A 17,799-nucleotide genomic window follows, 5' to 3' on the forward strand; every position below is an offset into this window, starting at 1 on the left:
TGAATTTGTTTTACTCAAGAAGGTGAAATTACAGCTTCCCATAAGGGAAACAACAAGAACCTAGCATCAATCTAAACAAAACCCTAGGAATAGTTACCCAACTAGCCATTTACATGGGCTTTTGCAACATGCTAGCAGCAATACGATGAGTGTGGCCCTTAAGGAACTTCATTAGAGAAACATCATTTTGTAAGAACTTTAAATATTCTTAGCCAAGACACCATAGGGAGAGTTCAAGCGACCAAATAATAAGGCATTTCTGTTGCTCCAAACATCTCTTATAGGATGAAGGCTCGAAGGATATGCCAATACTTAATCTCCTCATTGTTGAACCGCCATTGATCTCTAAAAGGTACTTGTTTAGCACCAAAGGCTATAGATAAACTAGCCACATTCAAAATTTTCCTAAGGCTTCTCCACATAGCCCGAACTTCAGGGCAGTTCCAAAATATATGCATTTTATCTTTCTCTTCTTGCTTACAAAACAAGCATAGGGGAGAGATTACTTTAAACTTTATTCTCTGTTTGACACGTAGCTTGTTCATCATAATTCTCCATAGCAACAAATTTAGCCTCACCAATGGATTGGCCTTCCAAACTTTTCTTACTCTCTTCTTCTTCCGGGCATAAATGCTATCCATATGAAAAAAATCTTCCAATAGTCTAACGATTTTGTTAGCCATTTTTCAGATACATCTCTGAAATCCTCTCTGGACTTGAGTTTGACCAAGAGCTTACCCTTATGGTTCACCCATAAGAGAGTTGAGGCCTCAAAGGAAATGTGGTACAAAGTAGGCCATTGCTCCTTAACTCTAGAAAACGCCCTTTCCAACCATTGCTTTCTAGCTTGTGTAAGGTTGTACTCATGTTGGAGTCTTTGATGGCTTTTAAAGTTTAGTGTGGTAGGGTCCCAAGCATCATGCCACCTGCGCAAACCTTTTCTCTAGCACACAGTGGACATGGGAAGATTGGCATTAAAAGGAAGAAAGATGTCATCATAGGCATCCTTGCTGAGCCATATCACTCCCTATAAAGATGTGTCACCTCTCAATCCAGGTCTGGCACACCAACTCAACTCCATTGTGATGACTCATCAATTCTAAACTAAACCTTGGGCTATTGACAAAGAGGGAATCTTGATTTTTCCTAGCACATAGAATAGCTTATCCTCTATGGAGAGGGACTTAAGAGGACAGTTTGGAGTATTGGCATTGAGTAGCCAATCAAGAAGAAAAATTGCCCAAGGTTGGGTGTATATCTTCTTTAGTAGGCTAAAGTTTAATCTGAGGGCCTTCTCAAGAGTAGCCTCTAGCCCCACGTGCCCCCTCCTCCTTTCTCGAAGTAACGTTGTCGAAGGAGTTTCTGTCAAAAGGTCGTATCCACGAGGGATCAGAGGTAGAAGGAAGTAGAGATAGGAGATGGAAGAGAAGAAAAAGAATAGACAAGAAGTAAACACGACAAAGACAAAGCACAATGAATCGAATCAATATGTATTGATAGAACCTGACATCCTTCGTCTGGCACTACTCAGAAGCAATCTCCAAGCATTAGATCTCCTGGAGCTCCTTCGTAGACCAAAAATGTGCATCAAAATAACAACTCCTTCTCTGCTACTCGGAACCCAAAATTTGATGGCTTTGTTGGCTCCGAAAGGGGGGTAAAACCCTAGTACACCACCAAGACACGTGGTTAGGGATCTCGTAGTTCACTTCTTCTTCTTCTCCCAGTTCAAAGTGTAGTTTTTAGCTTGTGAACAGTGATCGCGACGTGCGCGATTTCGTCCCTCTTTCTTTTTTATGAAAAAATCCAATAACTGGGTGAAAAATCAACTTGCTTTTTGCATGCCATCCTAATCTAGAAGTTTTTTTAGTTTTTTTATATATTTATAATAAATAATATCCAACATATTAAAAATAAGCTAAAATTATCCAAATTCTATTATTTTTGGACAATCCATGCCACTGACACTAGCACTAATGACTCAGATCACATGGACTCTCTACATTAATAAGAAAGTTGGATGACGATGCACTTTAGAGTTTTTCACACCATGTCCACATAGTGGCACGAAATCCACCCCCTCTGAATCTACACATCCTTCGGTATGTGCCAAAATCCTAGTTGTCACCAGATTCTAAGTCCCCCTCATCCTCTACAACCATATCCTTTGCTTCTTCATCTTCCATATCTTCCTAACTAGCCCCTATATCATGGCCACTATTATTTTCCAATTTTGGCAACTCATAGCTGGTAGATTCCCACCTCTTGAATAATTTGATTCTTTTCCCTGCTATCAGAAGTTTTATGGCTGTCCCATCCAAATCATTTAATGTATAAGTAGCATTATCAAACACATGTCTTACACATAGGGTCCAAACCATCTTTTGGAAACTTTACGCATGGCACTGTGCTAGTTGTCTAAACTACTATCATAAACCAATACCCAATCCCCATCTTGTATGGTTCTTTGCCTTAATCTATGTCTTTTGTCAAATCATTTCTTGTTTTGTATCCTTGCTGCCCTTAACTTTGCAATTGTTGCCTCTATGTCTTCTAACTTTCTTTCCAACTATCTAATGCGTAAGGCCAATGACTCCTCTCAATTCAACTTCTCCTCCCAAGGTAGCTCACTCCATGTGACTGTCATCTCTTCTATCGACATGATAGGTTTTTGACCATACATAAATTTTGTAGGCATATATCATGTAACATCACTATGGGTTGTTTTGTTAGCCCACAAGGCATAAGGGAGAAATCGTGGCCACTCTTTTACCTTCTCTCCACATGCTTTTGCCAATGCCTTCACAATAGATGGATGATCTCTTCACTTTTTCCATTTCCTTCAGGGTTATAGGCTGAAGTTAAAGCAAGCTTATCCCCAACTGTGCAAAGAAATCATGAGTCTCATCTTCATCTAGCTCACCCCTATCTGTTGTAATTTTTCCCACATAGCCATACTGGCAAAAGATGATCTATAGGCATCATGACTAAATCCACCACCCACTTAAAATGAAGAGATGATGGATATGTGGGCTACAATCCATCCCGATGCCTCATAGATGAATACATTTGGCATACCATACATGTTTTCACAAAGGTTGAAGAGGGCTCCAAGATCTTCATGTGAATCTTTTCATTTAGCAAATCCATAAGCTTTGGCAAGTATGCTTTAGGCACATAGGCCATGCATCATTCTCATACAATCCACGCTCAATGACATTAATCTCAGACCCATGGTCAAGCAAAGCAACGCAAGGAGTTTCACATTCTCCTATTTTCACTACCGTTTCAGTGGTAGCCCTAGCCCAATGATTTCTTGTATAATGACTTTGAGAAATACATCCTAGAGTCTCTTCCCCATATTGTTGCAACTGCCTTACTCCACCATGCATATTGCTACAAGACAATGCATTTTCATCCACTTTCTTCTCTTTTCCACATGCTATCCACTAATTAGTAGCATCTTGCATAGATAATCCCGTACTTACTTCATGCTCATATTCAGCACGAATACCTAACAAACCAGTTTCCTCTTCAAATTGCAACAATGCACTATGTGGTATCCCAAGAAACTGACGCTTTCTCTCAATTATGTCAATGATGTCATCATGAATTTTTCGCTTGGCAATGCCAAGCATCTCTCCCAACGTGAATTCCACCCGACTGTTTAGGATTTATTCTTTAAGAACCTTCTTAAGATCTGTGGTTGTCTCAATGTCAGATTGCAACTTATATCCTGGCTGCTTGCTCTTTTTTTTGCCCTCTTGTTTGTTATCTTGTTTTTGCTCCTGACTAACCTCTTCCATAACATGCTGGGGAGGTGGCTAATTTGTAACTTTAGACTGGTCTACACTTCTTCTTGTCACGCTTTTAAATGTCCTTGCATTATCTTCATCTCTCTTTCGTTTCTCTTCCACAAGTGCATCCGTGTTTTGTACCTTTGCTAAATATGCATATATTGAATATGCATCTACCGGTGATTCCCAACCAGTTATATCATGAATGTCTTGCCCTGCATGAGACATTTCACTATTAGTAACCTTTCTCTTTTCAGCTGCATGTAAAGCATGTGTCCATATTTCAACCTTTGGACCAACCATCACCTGGCCATGCATTCTATCCAACTATAGGCCAAAAGTAGGAGCATGTACCGCTGCATAAGCATTTCAGATAGCAGTCTTCCAACAACTTCTGCATACCTCCCTTTCCAAAATTCAAAGCAAGAGGCAATCACATTTCTTGTGCATGGATCTTGCCATCTTTCCAAAAGATGAGCTGTTGTGTCAAGGTCTCCTGATAGGCAGCACAATCCTTTCTCTCATGCTACAAATTATCACACCACATACATATTTTTTCTAGCTTAGGGGTTGCTACCCGTCCCCTTTCCTCTTGTCCTTTTTCATCCAATTTTGCAACCTTCAATTGAAGATCACGCATCCCTTTGACCAATTCATCTAAGACATCTTCCCTAACAAAGCGAACAATAGCAAGTACAGCCATAGGGTTAGCCACAAAAGTGGGTGGCTTACTAGATACTTCGATTGTTTTGCCCATAACATTGGGCAAGCTAGAGACATGCAATCTTTCTCTTCTTCTATGCTTTTTCACAAGTGCAGTAGCAGCTTCCTTGGCATATCTCCACTCTGTTTTCAGACCTATCTCTATATTCTGATCCTCTAGCAAATCATCAAGCTTCTCTTGCACCTCAGAATCTACTGCTTGTAGAAACAATTCAATTTTCTGACTTGCAAGAGCTTGCCATTCTACAAGATCCAACTGCTCAAATCGACTTTCAAATTCTCTTAACAATTATGTAGCCATAACTCTTATTGGGTTGTAAAACCCACACTTGAAAATTCTTGCACGTAATCAAACTAGTATCTTCAATGTAAAATTCTTCCCTGAGTGTCTTCTTGAAAGCTACCCAGTCAGCATCTTGCATGTATAATTCAGTAATTTGCGCTTTCAGTTCATGTATAGTAACACGTACAAAATATCGGCTCCATGCAAGTTGAGCCACTCTTAAAAATTCCATCTTTTGAGCATAGGTATATACATATGCAGTTACATTCCTGCCATTGAATAACTTCATTTCACGCTCAATTGCTTGTAGAGCATTCATCACAACACTTTCTATTTGAGGAGAAGCTTGCATCACCTGTTGTTGTTGTACCTGCATAAGCATATTTATATTCTGCACCAACTGTTACAAAACATCACTGGAGATTGTGTTCGAAGGTTCTCCCATCTTGTCTTTCCTTCTTCTGACGACCTTTCAAGTCAAGTTCACCAATGTCGATGGGGTTTTTGTCGAAAGGTCATATCCACCGAAGATCAGAGGTAGAAGGAAGTAGAGATAGGAGATGGAAGAGAAGAAAAAGAATAGACAAGAGTTAAACACGACAAAGACAAAGCACAATGAATTGAATCAATATGTATTGATAGAACCTGAAATCCTTTGTTTAGAACTACTCAGAAGCAATCTCCACGCATTAGATCTCCTGAAGCTCCTTCATAGACTAAAAATGTGCATCAAAATAACAACTCCTTTGCTGCTCGAAACCCAAATCTGATGGCTCTGTTGGCTCCAAAAAAGGGGAATAAAATCCCAAAACACCAAGACACCTAGTCAGGGATCTCCTAGTTCACTCCTTCCAGTTCAAAGTGTAGTTTTTAGCCTGTCACAACAGTGATCGCGACGTGCGCAATTTTGCTCCTCTTTCTTTTTTATAAAAAAATCCAATAACTGGCTAAAAAAGCAACTTGCTTTTTGCATGCCATCCTAATCTAGAAGTTTTCTTAGTTTTTTCGGATATTTACAATAAATAATATCCAACATATCAAAAATAGGCTAAAATAGTCCAAAAATCTAATATTTTTTGACAATCCATGCCACAGACACTAGCATTAATGACTCAGATCACATTGACTCTACATTAATAAGAAAGTTGGATGACGATGCACTTCAAAGTTTTTCACACCATATTCGCGTAGTGGCACGACAACGTGCGGCCAATTTATAGCATGCCATTGTTGTCTCTCCCCCGAGGACCATATGAAATTACGAATTAGGGCATCAATCACACTCCAATTGGCTTGGGAAAAAGGGAACACTATAGCCTCATAAATAACATAAGAGGACAGAACCACCTTAGCTATGGTAAGTCTTCTAGCAAGGCTGAGTGCCAAATGCGAACATTTTGCCACCTTTAGCTTCACTTTCTGAAGAAACCTTTCAAAACATTGTTTGACCATGACAACAAAGCCCATTGGACATCCTAGGTATCTAAAGATCTGGCTAGGACCAATCATCTTGAAGTTATAGTTAAGCAACCATTGTGGTAAGTCCCCCTAGCCAGTTTTAGCCGTACTCACAACAAACCTAGATACTATAGAAAACTCATCATAAAGCTTTAGCAAGGTGTCCATTGGGCCTTGATCAACCTCCATTAAGTTAGAGTTGTCGTCAGCAAAAATTTGAGAAGGGAGGTGGTTACCACATTGGGAAGCTGGATTGGTTTAAGTGATCTCGCAAGAACAAGCTTGTCAATGTCTTTTAATCTCGCACGAACAAGCTTGTCAATGTTTTTGAGGAGCTGATCTATAACCATAGCAAATAGTAGGGATGAAATTGGGTAACCCTACTAGATTGACCTGCAAAGGTAGAAAGGCTTTGAGAGAACACCATTGATTGCCACTCGAGCCAAAGCATTAATAAATAAGGCTCTAATCATATGACAGAAGCCCTTCCTGAATCCCAACTGGTTCATGACAACCAAAATGAAGTCCCAACGTATCCAGTCATATGCTTTATCAACATCCATGTTTAATAAGATCGCCTCCTACCAAATTCCAATGAAGTAGTCCATAATGAACGTGATGTTTAGGACAGCATCATGGATGCATTGACCATGTAAGAAACCATATTGCTATGGACGGCATGGTCAAGGGTCTCCAATGGCTGGCATCACCCTTTCTTGAGCCTTGGGGATCAACCTGATGAGGCCTTTATTGACAAAGGAAGGAATCTCACATGAAACACAAATAGCATTTAGCAAGTCACATAGATCAGGAACACACATCTCTGATAGAGCCACATAAAATTCCACTGGGAATCCATCTATTCCTGGGGACTTCCCTTTCTTCATGGACTTTAGAACATAGTGAACTTCTTCCCAAGTAAAGGCCCTTCCCAAAAGAAGCAATGCTTCGGTAGAGATATTTTTCACCTCCACATCCAAAAAGGTTGCCACACGGCAAGCCTAGTCTTGTGAGGTATCAGGTTGGGTAGTGACTAAAGTGGGAAGATTCCTCTTGAACACACCTACAATTTCCCAATCATCAAAGACTACCAAACCATCTTCATTACAAACCGACACAATGGTGTCTTTTTTCTTATTTGCCTTAAGTGCCTGAAAATAATAGTGATTAGGTCCATCTACCATGAGCTCCCATTGTGCTTTTAGTTGAAATTTTGCACCTTCACCTTGATACTCCTCTTGCTTTTCAAGGTAGTCCTCAACATTTTGTAGGAGGTAGAGCAGAGCCTGATGAGAAGGATCCATAGCTACACACCATAGAGTGGCATCTTGAAATTCTACAACCATCTGAGTTGACCACCTTCAACCCTTAGCTTTCTCACGAGCATGTTGTTTGGAGTAGAGTGTTATAGCCCTCATGCAGTCATGCCAGTGGCATGAGATTGGGTCATTGATGTGCCTTGCCATAGTCGACCACCTCTTTTTAGCTTCCTCGATATGTGACATCCTGCAAAAAGGAGAGGTTTAGCTTAAAAGGAGGGCCACCAATAGATCTTTGAGTACAAATAATTTGCAAGCTAATCCGGACTGGAAGGTGATCTGAAGTCCTAACATTAGAGAACACATGCATGTTTCTACCCAACTTCAGCCACCATGCATCCATGAGGCGTACATCCTATCAAGGAGTGCTATTCACCAAGTTACATCAATGTGACGGTTATGCTAAGTGAAGGGAACAACATTGCTCTCCACCATTAAAGCAAGACTTTCAGTTGATGCTGGAAGACTAGGGACTCCCATGAAATTTTCTATTCTCGAATCATGCAAGTATCCCCATGCGATCTGTCACCTACCTCAACTGTCATATTCTAGTCCCCTAGCAAAAATGCAGGTGTAGAAGCTAGCTTCTCTTGCAAGGTAGACCAAAGTGCAGCTCTCCGAGCAGATACATTTGGTGCGTACACATAGTAAACCACAACACTTTCACCATCCCCTGTCAGAATCAAATCATCAACATATAACACAAACAACGCACGACCAACCTCGAAACTGTGCACATAAAGCTACGGATCGGCCTTGGAGCACTGATATTCCAACTTCGACTGAAGAAACAAGTCAATCTTCTTGTTCCATGCACACGGAGCCTGCTTGAGACCATACAAGACCTTCTTCAACTTGTAAACTTTCCCATCCGAGGATCCAAAGCCAAGAGGCTGCTCAACATAGATCTCCTCCTACAAGTCACCATTCAGAAAGGCCAACTTCACATCCAACTGATAAACATGCCATCTCCTATGGCCAGCCAAGGCAAGAATAGCTCGAATAGTCGCCATACGAGCAGTGGGGAAAAAAGTATCATGGAAATCAATGCCTCGGCGCTGAGCAAAACCTTTAGTAACAAGGCAAGCCTTGTGCTTGTCCAAAGAACCATCACTAAGGTACTTGGTCTTTGAAGACCCACTTGACACCAATCACCTTCTTGTGAGAGGGACGAGGCACAAGAGACCAAGTGCAGACTGTAAAGCCTCCTTCACTAAAGTGGGCTCACGATCTTGCATAACACGGGCCAGTAAACAATAGTTGGAGCAAACAAGCTCCGAAGAATGTGCCTAGTTCCTCCGTAACCTCCGCGGTCCATCTTCTGGTTCCCAATCCTCAAGGACCCCCTCGATCCCTGAATCTCAGAGTGTGTCACAGGCCCAACGAGGAGGAGGATAAACCTATCCTCATCGCTCTCCATCTGCTGAATACTCAGGAACATCCACCGGTGGAAGCTCCTTGGGGGTTGCGGGTGGAAGAGAAGACTCTGAATCAGAAGGAGAATCTCCATCAAGAGGCTTTGGCTCCAAAGAAACTGTCTTGGGAGCCCAAGTCTCCCCTAGATCTCCAAGGACGGGGTGCTCCTTACCCCCCTCTGTGGCCGAAACTTCCACAAACCGCACATCTCGGCTCATGTAGACATCCCGCTTGACAGGATCAAACAAATGATCGAGAAGCTGCCTCGAACTTATCACACTGCGCATCTTCAGAATGTCCACATAAGCGTCACACCCAAAGATCTTGAAATAAGAGAGATCAGGATTAGTCCGGAAGTAAGCCTCAAAAGGTGTCATCCTGTCAACAGCCGAATGGGAGATCGATTGAGGATGTGAACTGTGGTAGCCACTGCCTTAGCCCACAGAAACTAAGGTGTCTATCGGTACTCCATCATGGTGCGTGCCATCTCGATCACACTTTGGTTCTTCCGCTCCAAAATGCCATTCTCTTGGGGAGTGTTGGTGTTAGCAAACTCCTGGTGAATGCCCCTATCTGCACAAAAATGAGCAAACTCATTAGACATAAATTCACCTCCCTTTTCTGAACGCAAGGTCTTCAGTCACTGGCCAGAACGGTTCTCGTCAAAGAGAAGCCAATCCTTGAAGTGAGAGAAAGCCTCTAACTTCAAAGTCAAGAAATAGGCCCAAGTCATCCTGCTATAGTCATCTACAATCAACATGAAGTACAAGCTCCCCTTTAGGGACTCGGTCCTCATCGGGCCACAAAGATCCATAAATACAAGCTCCATGGGTGAAGTAGACCGCCTAGAAGCTTTGTTGGGAATCGCATCCCGATGCAGTTTCCCACGAATGCAGGAGACACATGGCTGATAGTTCACCACTATGTCCGGCAATCCTTGGACAAACGACCCTCGCAACGCCTTTCGAAGGTACTCGTAGTTCAGGTGGCCAAACCGAGCATGCCATAGCTCGAACTATGTCTGAGAAGTAAGAAGAAGAGAAGTAAGAGTTGAAGAAGACTTCAATTTATAGACGACATTCTCCTCATACCCTGTAGAGAGAACCTTCCTCGATCCACGATCAAGGACTCGAACAATATCATTATCAAACTCCACCAAGAGGCCAAGAGCACAAATCTTATGGACCGAAAGTAAATGATACCCCAAACCTGGCACATGCAACACCTCAGAAGTGTGGGTACCACCACCTCCATCTGGAATAAGCTGCATCTCACCCCGCGTAGCAATAGACACAAGAGCTGTCTCCAATGAGAATCTGCCCCGCGAAGGTCACAAATGGGTAACACCAACGAAAGGAGTCATGTGCCGTGAGGCACCACTATCCACAATCCACTCTCGAGTCTGAGGAGTTCTTATCGCAACATCAGAAATCTTCGGTGTAGAGTCCTCAACGATTGCTAAGTATAGAAAAGCAGCTGATGAGGGTGAAGCCACCGCTCCAGAATCCTTCGTGTCCTTCTTGATATTCTTTTGTCTTTGTTGAGGCAATCCTTCTTCCAATGACCGGTCTTTCCACAAATATGGCAAGTTGATTCCTTCTCCTTGTCCTTCTTGGATTTGTTTTCCTCCTTTTGGTCCTTCCCCTTCTTCTGAGAGGCTTGACCAACCAATGCCTCCCATTGAGTAAAGGACTATCTAAGTAAAAGACATGGAAGAAATCAAAGAAATTGGAGTTGTCTTTTACCCCTTCATACCAACATAAAGAGAAAGCACAAATAATATCCCAAGGTCCACATTGTGGGAAACTGTGCATCCTCAGGTGAAGTACTAGAACAAGTATCCTCGCCTTTGTCCATGAGTGAAGACGAGCAATGGAGCCACCATCTACATCTACCCCTTCTTCCACTATTGTGATGGAGCCAATGTTCTTTCATATCCATCACTTGGAGGAATTCTCTACCACTGTCTCATCTTCATAGAGGCCCTAGCTCATCAATAGCAGTGCTTCAAGTCACATGACTCCTCAAGAAACGATTGGCTCTAAGTCTTTGTTCTTAAGAGGATATAATTATTGTTGGTGACATCTCATTGGCCTATTTGTGGTGTTGGCACTTTGCCTCCTTTTTTCAACCATCCATCTTGGAGTTTCGTATCAAATTTCCTACATGTTCCGTACTTGGGCTTTTGTCTCATCTTTGCCCGAATATGGTGTTGCGAGACTGGGGTACCCAAGTTGGCTTCAACAAGCAACTAGTTTTTATTGAGGATTCTACATCATGAGCCATTCTTGTGATAGGTTGGCAAGATAAAGGCTCTATCGGTTCCATTCCCCTTCCAATGCAAGAGACCCTTCGAGGTAGCTTTCCATTGCCACTCAGGGGGAATTCCTAGGATCATCAAAAGCTTCTTCGCAAAAGTGTGGCTTTCATTGGGCCTTTTCATGCACAACCTCCTCTTTTCCAGCTCATTATGGCAACTTCAATAGTTGCTCACTATCATTTCTCAATTGGATTCAAGGCTTGGCTCACCCATTCCCAACTAGACATCATTGGAGTGGTCTATTTGAGGCCTCTCCATTTCCAGTGGCCTATAGCAGCCTCAAGTTGAATCAGATTTTATCAACAAAGGGGTCATAATCCTTGGTTGATATTCTTCATCAATAGACTTCATTTGCAATGGCACTCTTTCTACCACCCTCAAATCCATTCCTACTCCTTTGGCTTTTCGCCATATCCAAGATCTAAGAGTAGGTATTAGCAATCATGTGTGCCTTGCATGGCCATCTCTTGCTTGTGAACCTCAATCTGAGTCGACCAAGGACATTAGGAGCTCTGACAGTATATTTCTCCATTAGTTGATTTGTCCCAAACACTTAAGGTGCAGGTCAACTCCTGCATTTCACACCAGGCAGGGCAGGCATTTTGGGCCATGGGCAAGGCGGACATTATCATGAGCATGTGCAGCATTTATTACAGCATTTCAGGCATGGGTGGCATGTCCAACCTGCATTAATGCAGGTCAGCCTTATAAGATTGGCCAGTTTCATCTGCACTGCCTATTTATTAGTTGCCCTCCCGGCAATCCATAGTTAGAATATGGCATTGCCAACCCTCCTTAGCATTCTATCATCATTCCTGCTTCCATCTAGAGCTTGTACTTTCAGAGACAGAAGTTCAGTGTGTTCTCATCTCCTTCTCTATTCACTCCGTGTTCATGTTACTTTCCACTGTGCACTCTCACAATTTGAAGCCTTTTTTGGTAAAAAGCTGAAAGAACTACTTGGTCACCCAAAGTTTACAACCATCTGTTTCCATCTGGAAGCAACCATTTTAGTCTGTAAAGTCCGAACTGCTACGGCAAAACACAGAATACTGAGACAATCTGACGTTACATGTTGTTCATTCAAATTGAAGAGCACAGCAACAAACAGAGCTAAAATCTTCCTCTCACCAATCTTACACCCCACAACATGCCAAAACTACCTTTCCAAATGTAGGATGATAAATCTGACTAAGGACCTCTTGTGCTGCAGTCTTGCTCAATACTGCATCACAGTGGAGTAATGAAATGAAATATTATCAAGATGAGCAAAGCAGCCAGCTGATCTAATTGTCCCACCATACTTGCCAAAAAGGTTGGATTCACAAGACCATCAAACCTGCTTACAAGTGCAAAGCCAGGTTAAATCACCTGGCCTCTCCAAACTCCACTTTACAGTCAACAAACGGACAAGAGAAGAAGACATATTTAGCATAGCCTGCTTCATAAACACTAAGTTTTGCGTTCTCCAAAAAACGACTATGCATTGAGGGAAAAACCAAGTACAAATAAAATAAACTTCAAGACTTCAAAACACTAGTATACAATGCTTTACGAGAAACAATAAACCTCTTTCATTAGGAGTATCCTCAAAACCAAGTTTCTTCTGAAAATATAGCCATTCCAAAAGAAAGTATGCATCTTTTCAGGGGGAAGAGCATTCTTGATAGCCGGCTCTCTTCTATGAAAGAGCAATACAAGCATGAACAGACATAAAACTAGTAAACAATCCAGTTATTGTGCATCCCATCCAAAATCACTATGAACATCTGCAATAGCCTCTGAAGAGACTTCCATTTTCTAAGTTTCAGAAGGTAGAAAGCATTTAGATCTCAAATCCTGCCAATGCCATTTTCTTCAGTATTATAGCAAAGGCATCTTGTTCTCACATGTGCATATCTCTACTCCAGCTCATTCATCGACCTCAGCACGGATCTCCTTTTGCAACTCAGATTTGTACTCTTCAAAGCTACCTGGGTACTTTCTAACAGTACCATCCTCCACGACCCATATTTCACTTCTTTCTTCATCTTCACAAACCCGAGAAATTAAGCGAGAGTCGTGACTAACAAGCACGACACCACCTGAGAATTCATCAAGGGCATCTGCTAGAGCATCAATGCTCTGCATATCCAAGTGATTTGTGGGTTCATCCAATAGCAAGATATGAGGCTTGGACATAGAAATTGCAGTGAAAACAACACGAGCCTTTTGGCCACCAGAAAGTTTCAGGATGGGTGTCAGGTGATTGTGACTGGGTAGACCGAACTTTCCCAGCTTAGCACGAACAGCCTCCTGCTTACTTAAGCCTTCTTGGTCTGGAAACAACCTCAGCAAATATTGAACAGGAGTCTCATCCATCGTCAGCAAATCAATGAAGTGCTGAGAATATCGGCCAATGCGCAACTTCTGGCTTTTCCTGGATTCTCCCTCTACAGGCCGCAGATCTCCTGCTAACAGATTTAGGAGTGTTGATTTCCCAGCACCATTAGGACCAACTATAGCCACTCGAGTGCCCATATCTATACCAACATCAACTTTCTTCAGTGCAAAATCATCTCGACCAGGATAGCTGAAAGTAACATCAATAAGTTGAAGAAGTGGAGGTGTAAGCTCTGTGGGCTCAGGAAAATGGAACTCCACTGTATAGTCTCGCCATCTCTTTGGCATTTCTGGTACAGGCTCTTCATCACCTGCACCGCCTGCCTTTCCTTTCGCCTTGGCACGTGCTTCCTTCCCAGCAGCCATTTTAGCCCTGTCCTTCACTTTATCCTGCTTAGCCTTGCTGCCACTGCGCTGGGCAGCTTTTACTTGCTTCTGAAGCTTCTCATATGTCTTGATACTTTCTGTGCGCTTCTGCTCAAACCCAGCTTCAAAAGCATCAAAGTTACCTCGGTACAAATGCAGCTTCTGATCATGGAGATGAATAATGTCTGTGCAAACTGAATTAAGAAAGTCCCGGTCATGTGAAACTACAACAAGTGTTTTCTTCCAGCGGTAGAGATATTCATCCAACCACAGAACAGCTCTTAGATCTAGGTGATTTGTGGGCTCATCCAGAAGTAAAAGTGTCGGTTGCACAAATAAAGCACGTGCCAATGAGATTCTCATTCTCCACCCACCACTGAAAGACTTTGTTGGCCGTGTCTGCATCACCTTGGTAAATCCCAACCCTGCCAAGATCTTTGAGGCATGAGCCTCTGCAGCATCTGAACCCAGTTCCTGTAGCCTCTCATAGACCTCTGTTAGCTTCTCTGGAGCACTATCAACTTCCGGATCTCTTTCCTGCCCAGTATTCCCATCCTCATAATCATCTGATGTGAGGTTTTGCAACCTGTCAGCTTCCTCTCTCAGCTTGATAAGCTCCTCATTTGCAGAAACAACAGCCTCCAACGCAGACCTGTCATCCCCAATCACCTCTTGCTCCACAAGTAAAATGTCTATATTTTTTGGAACCGGGATCTTCCGCCATGAAAGAAGCTTGAGAAGAGTAGATTTGCCCATCCCATTCGGCCCAACAAGGCCATAACGATGCCCATGGGCGATTTTAATTGATGCGTTTTTCAAAAGCTCTTTACCTCTAGCAGAAACCGAGAAGCTCTCTATTGAGATGTCCTTCAGGTTGGCATCAGCATCCGTATCGCCATCCAGTACTGCGGTCCTCGACCCAATGACGACCGAGAAGGCATCTTGATCATCCCTAAGGGCCTCCTGTTTGGCGTGCTCGGCAACCTGGGCAGCAATGAGCTCCTTCTTCTCGCGCTTCTTGGCCTCGCGCTCACTGATGCTGGTATTAATCTCAGTGGACCGGCCGCTGCCACGCTTGGCGACCTCCTGCTCTCTGTCACTGGTTTCTTCTGCCTCATCTTCATCGTCGGAGGGCGGCAGGTCGATGCCTGAGGTGTAGGAGTTTTCCTGCTTAGGCTTGCTCTTGGGGGCGGTTAGGATTTTGGGTTTGCTGGGGCCCTCCTTGTTGTCTAAGCTTGCGAGGAAGGCAGAGACCTTCTTGGGTGCTGTCTGCTCCTTCTTCGAGGATGGCTTAGCAGCACCTGCAGCTTCCTTGTTCTTCCCCATCGCCTGATGTGTACGTGTGTGTGTGTGTGTGTGTGTGTGTGTGTGTGTGTGTGTGTGTGTGTGTGTGAGAGAGAGAGAGAGAGAGAGAGAGAGAGAGAGAGAGAGATGGCCGCAGAAGCGTAGAGTAGCAAGCTTGTCGGAGGGATCAATGAAGTAGGCAATGTAATATATAGGCTGTAGAGACAGACGCAAGGAACAGGGATTTTTCTCCGTGTTTCTTTTGATTGACAGCAAGGGTTTTCGTTTGTACCACCTGTTTTAATTTACATTTTGAAATGAAACGTGAGGTATAAGACGAGCCAAGCCAAATGTGATGTCGGTCCGGAAATGAGGATAGTTAAAGTAATTTATAAGCTATAAGTGCTAGGTCACGCATAAGCAAATTGACTTGTGTGAGTTCAAAGAGTTTGAGGATGGCCAATGTAACGTTGGTCCGGAAATGAGGATAGTTAAAGTAATTTATGACCTATAAGAACCAAGTCACACATAAGATTTTGACTTGTGCGAGTTCATAGAGTCAAATTTATGGGCGTGTGATTGGTTATATTGACTTGAACTTTGGATAAAGAGAAACTTTAGCAGGTTAATGCAGTAGTCACTAAAAATGATGATACTAAGATTTGCTCCATTTCCCAAGAGGAACCCATGCTGATATGTTTAGGAGACATTGGCACCTCGCTATCAAGCCCACCTGAAATGCATTTTCTCTATCCTCCCATTGTATTTCTCTCCCTTCCCATATGCCATTAGGCTCATTGGTAGTGGGAGACATTGTTAACTATGTGGTGACACATGGCCCTGATTCTTTCTCTTCTTGCTAGCCAATGCATAGGTCAATTGGCATATGAGTGGCTCTAAGTACCCATCCTTGCACGTTGATTGACTTGCATGAGAGACTAAGCTCAATTTCAATGTTACTTCTGCACATGAGTCAATCGACTAGGTGAAGCCCAATCTAAGTGTGCAATTGGATGAGAGAGACATGACAAGTGGAGGAGAGAGAAATTTGCATGGTTTGAGAGAGAATTACATTGCCAATTATTGAATGCAATGTCACGTTAACTTGTGGAAGTCGATTGTTATTAGATCCAAGATATACGCTCGACCTTCTTATATACTTAAAAGATATATGGTGAATATTATGCTGGTGCAGAGAGAGAACAGATGAGAGAAAAGAAAGATGTAGAGAGAAAGAGAGAGAGATAGAGAGATTGACAACACACTAGGGATTGGAAGATGGGCCACCTCCCCCCTTGTGGAGTTATATTATTGACAAGTCCGTTACACATAAACCAATTCTTAACTTGTAGAACTGGGAACAAGATCATGGTTCCTTGCACGGTATACAACCGGCTAACACTTATGCAACTTGGAAGTTGGCACCTTTTGATCCTTCTTGAGTCTCTCCTACACAATATGTGTAGGGCTCTCCTCTTGGAGCTTGATTTCAGCAAAGCTTCCGCAGCACTTGCACCTTCTCTTCTCCACAATGTGTGTACAGATCTCCTCTTGGAACTTGATTTCAGCAGAGCTTCCGCAACACTTGCACCTTCTCCTCTTGGAACTTAATTTCAACAGAGCTTCCGCAACACTCGCACCTTCTCTCCTCCTCTTGGATGCATGCAAAGTGATGCTTCCTTCACCTCCTCCACACCCAAGGAGAGCCTCCCTTTTATAGGCTCCAAGAGCTTCTCTTCTTGGAGAGAGACTTGAGTACCAAGATTGGAAAGACTGATCTTCATGCAAGATGTGGTTGTTCCAGGACCTACTCTATAGCACCAATTTTGGAATATCTCTCTGTGCATTGCTCAGATGAAAAAATGACCAACACAAAAGTTGTAGATCTTGCCATTTCTGATAACTCTAGCGAGCCGTTTTTAGAGATCGGCTTTCTATCGCTAGATATTTTAAAAATAGATTCACTATGTCTATTTTAAGAAAAGTAGCTTTTTAAACTCTACTCTTAACTTATGGTCCATGCAACCACCTTAAGCCATAGATAATGAGAGTTCATTAGATTGCCTTGGGCCTCAATTTTAAGATTGACTTTCCACAAAAGCTTGTGTCATCTTAGACCTTAGAAAGAGAAAATCACTTCTATCATCACTTCTAGAGGATCACGTCTCTCGTCTTTCTTAGTGAGAGAATTACCTCTCTCGTTTTTCTTAGTGAAAGAATTACTTCTCTCCTTAATTCATTAAGTGAGAAAATACCTTAAACCTTGACTTGTAAGGGAGAGGATGACACCAAATGAACGCAAATGCTCATTACACACAAGTAAATGTTCCCAGGCGTCCCCGGATGCACACATAAATACATATACACAATGTTAATGCACTTCCTCTTCTTAGAGCTCAATCCATCCTCATTTATGTATAACTCCTTGGTTATTGTGTACACTCTTACACT

At 42.6% G+C, this 17,799-nt stretch overlaps 1 protein-coding gene across 1 annotated transcript; it reads right to left on the bottom strand.

Annotated features, from left to right (window-relative positions):
- Positions 1-12,866: 12,866 nt before the first annotated feature.
- On the bottom strand, positions 12,867-15,630 carry ABCF4 (general control non-repressible 4). The gene has a single exon (XM_087689289.1). The coding sequence runs from the start codon at positions 15,388-15,390 to the stop codon at positions 13,228-13,230; it is 2,163 nt and encodes a 720-aa protein (XP_087545415.1). The 5' UTR covers positions 15,391-15,630; the 3' UTR covers positions 12,867-13,227.
- Positions 15,631-17,799: the final 2,169 nt, after the last annotated feature.

This window comes from Lygodium microphyllum, chromosome 12 (assembly GCF_053477565.2).
Source record: "Lygodium microphyllum isolate KBCC chromosome 12, Lygodium_microphyllum_v1.1.10, whole genome shotgun sequence".
Classification (NCBI taxonomy): domain Eukaryota; kingdom Viridiplantae; phylum Streptophyta; class Polypodiopsida; order Schizaeales; family Lygodiaceae; genus Lygodium; species Lygodium microphyllum.

Coding starts and splice junctions, on each gene's coding strand:
- ABCF4 (XM_087689289.1), bottom strand. CDS start 15,390: ATGGGGAAGAACAAGGAAGCTGCAGGTGCTGCTAAGCCATCCTCGAAG.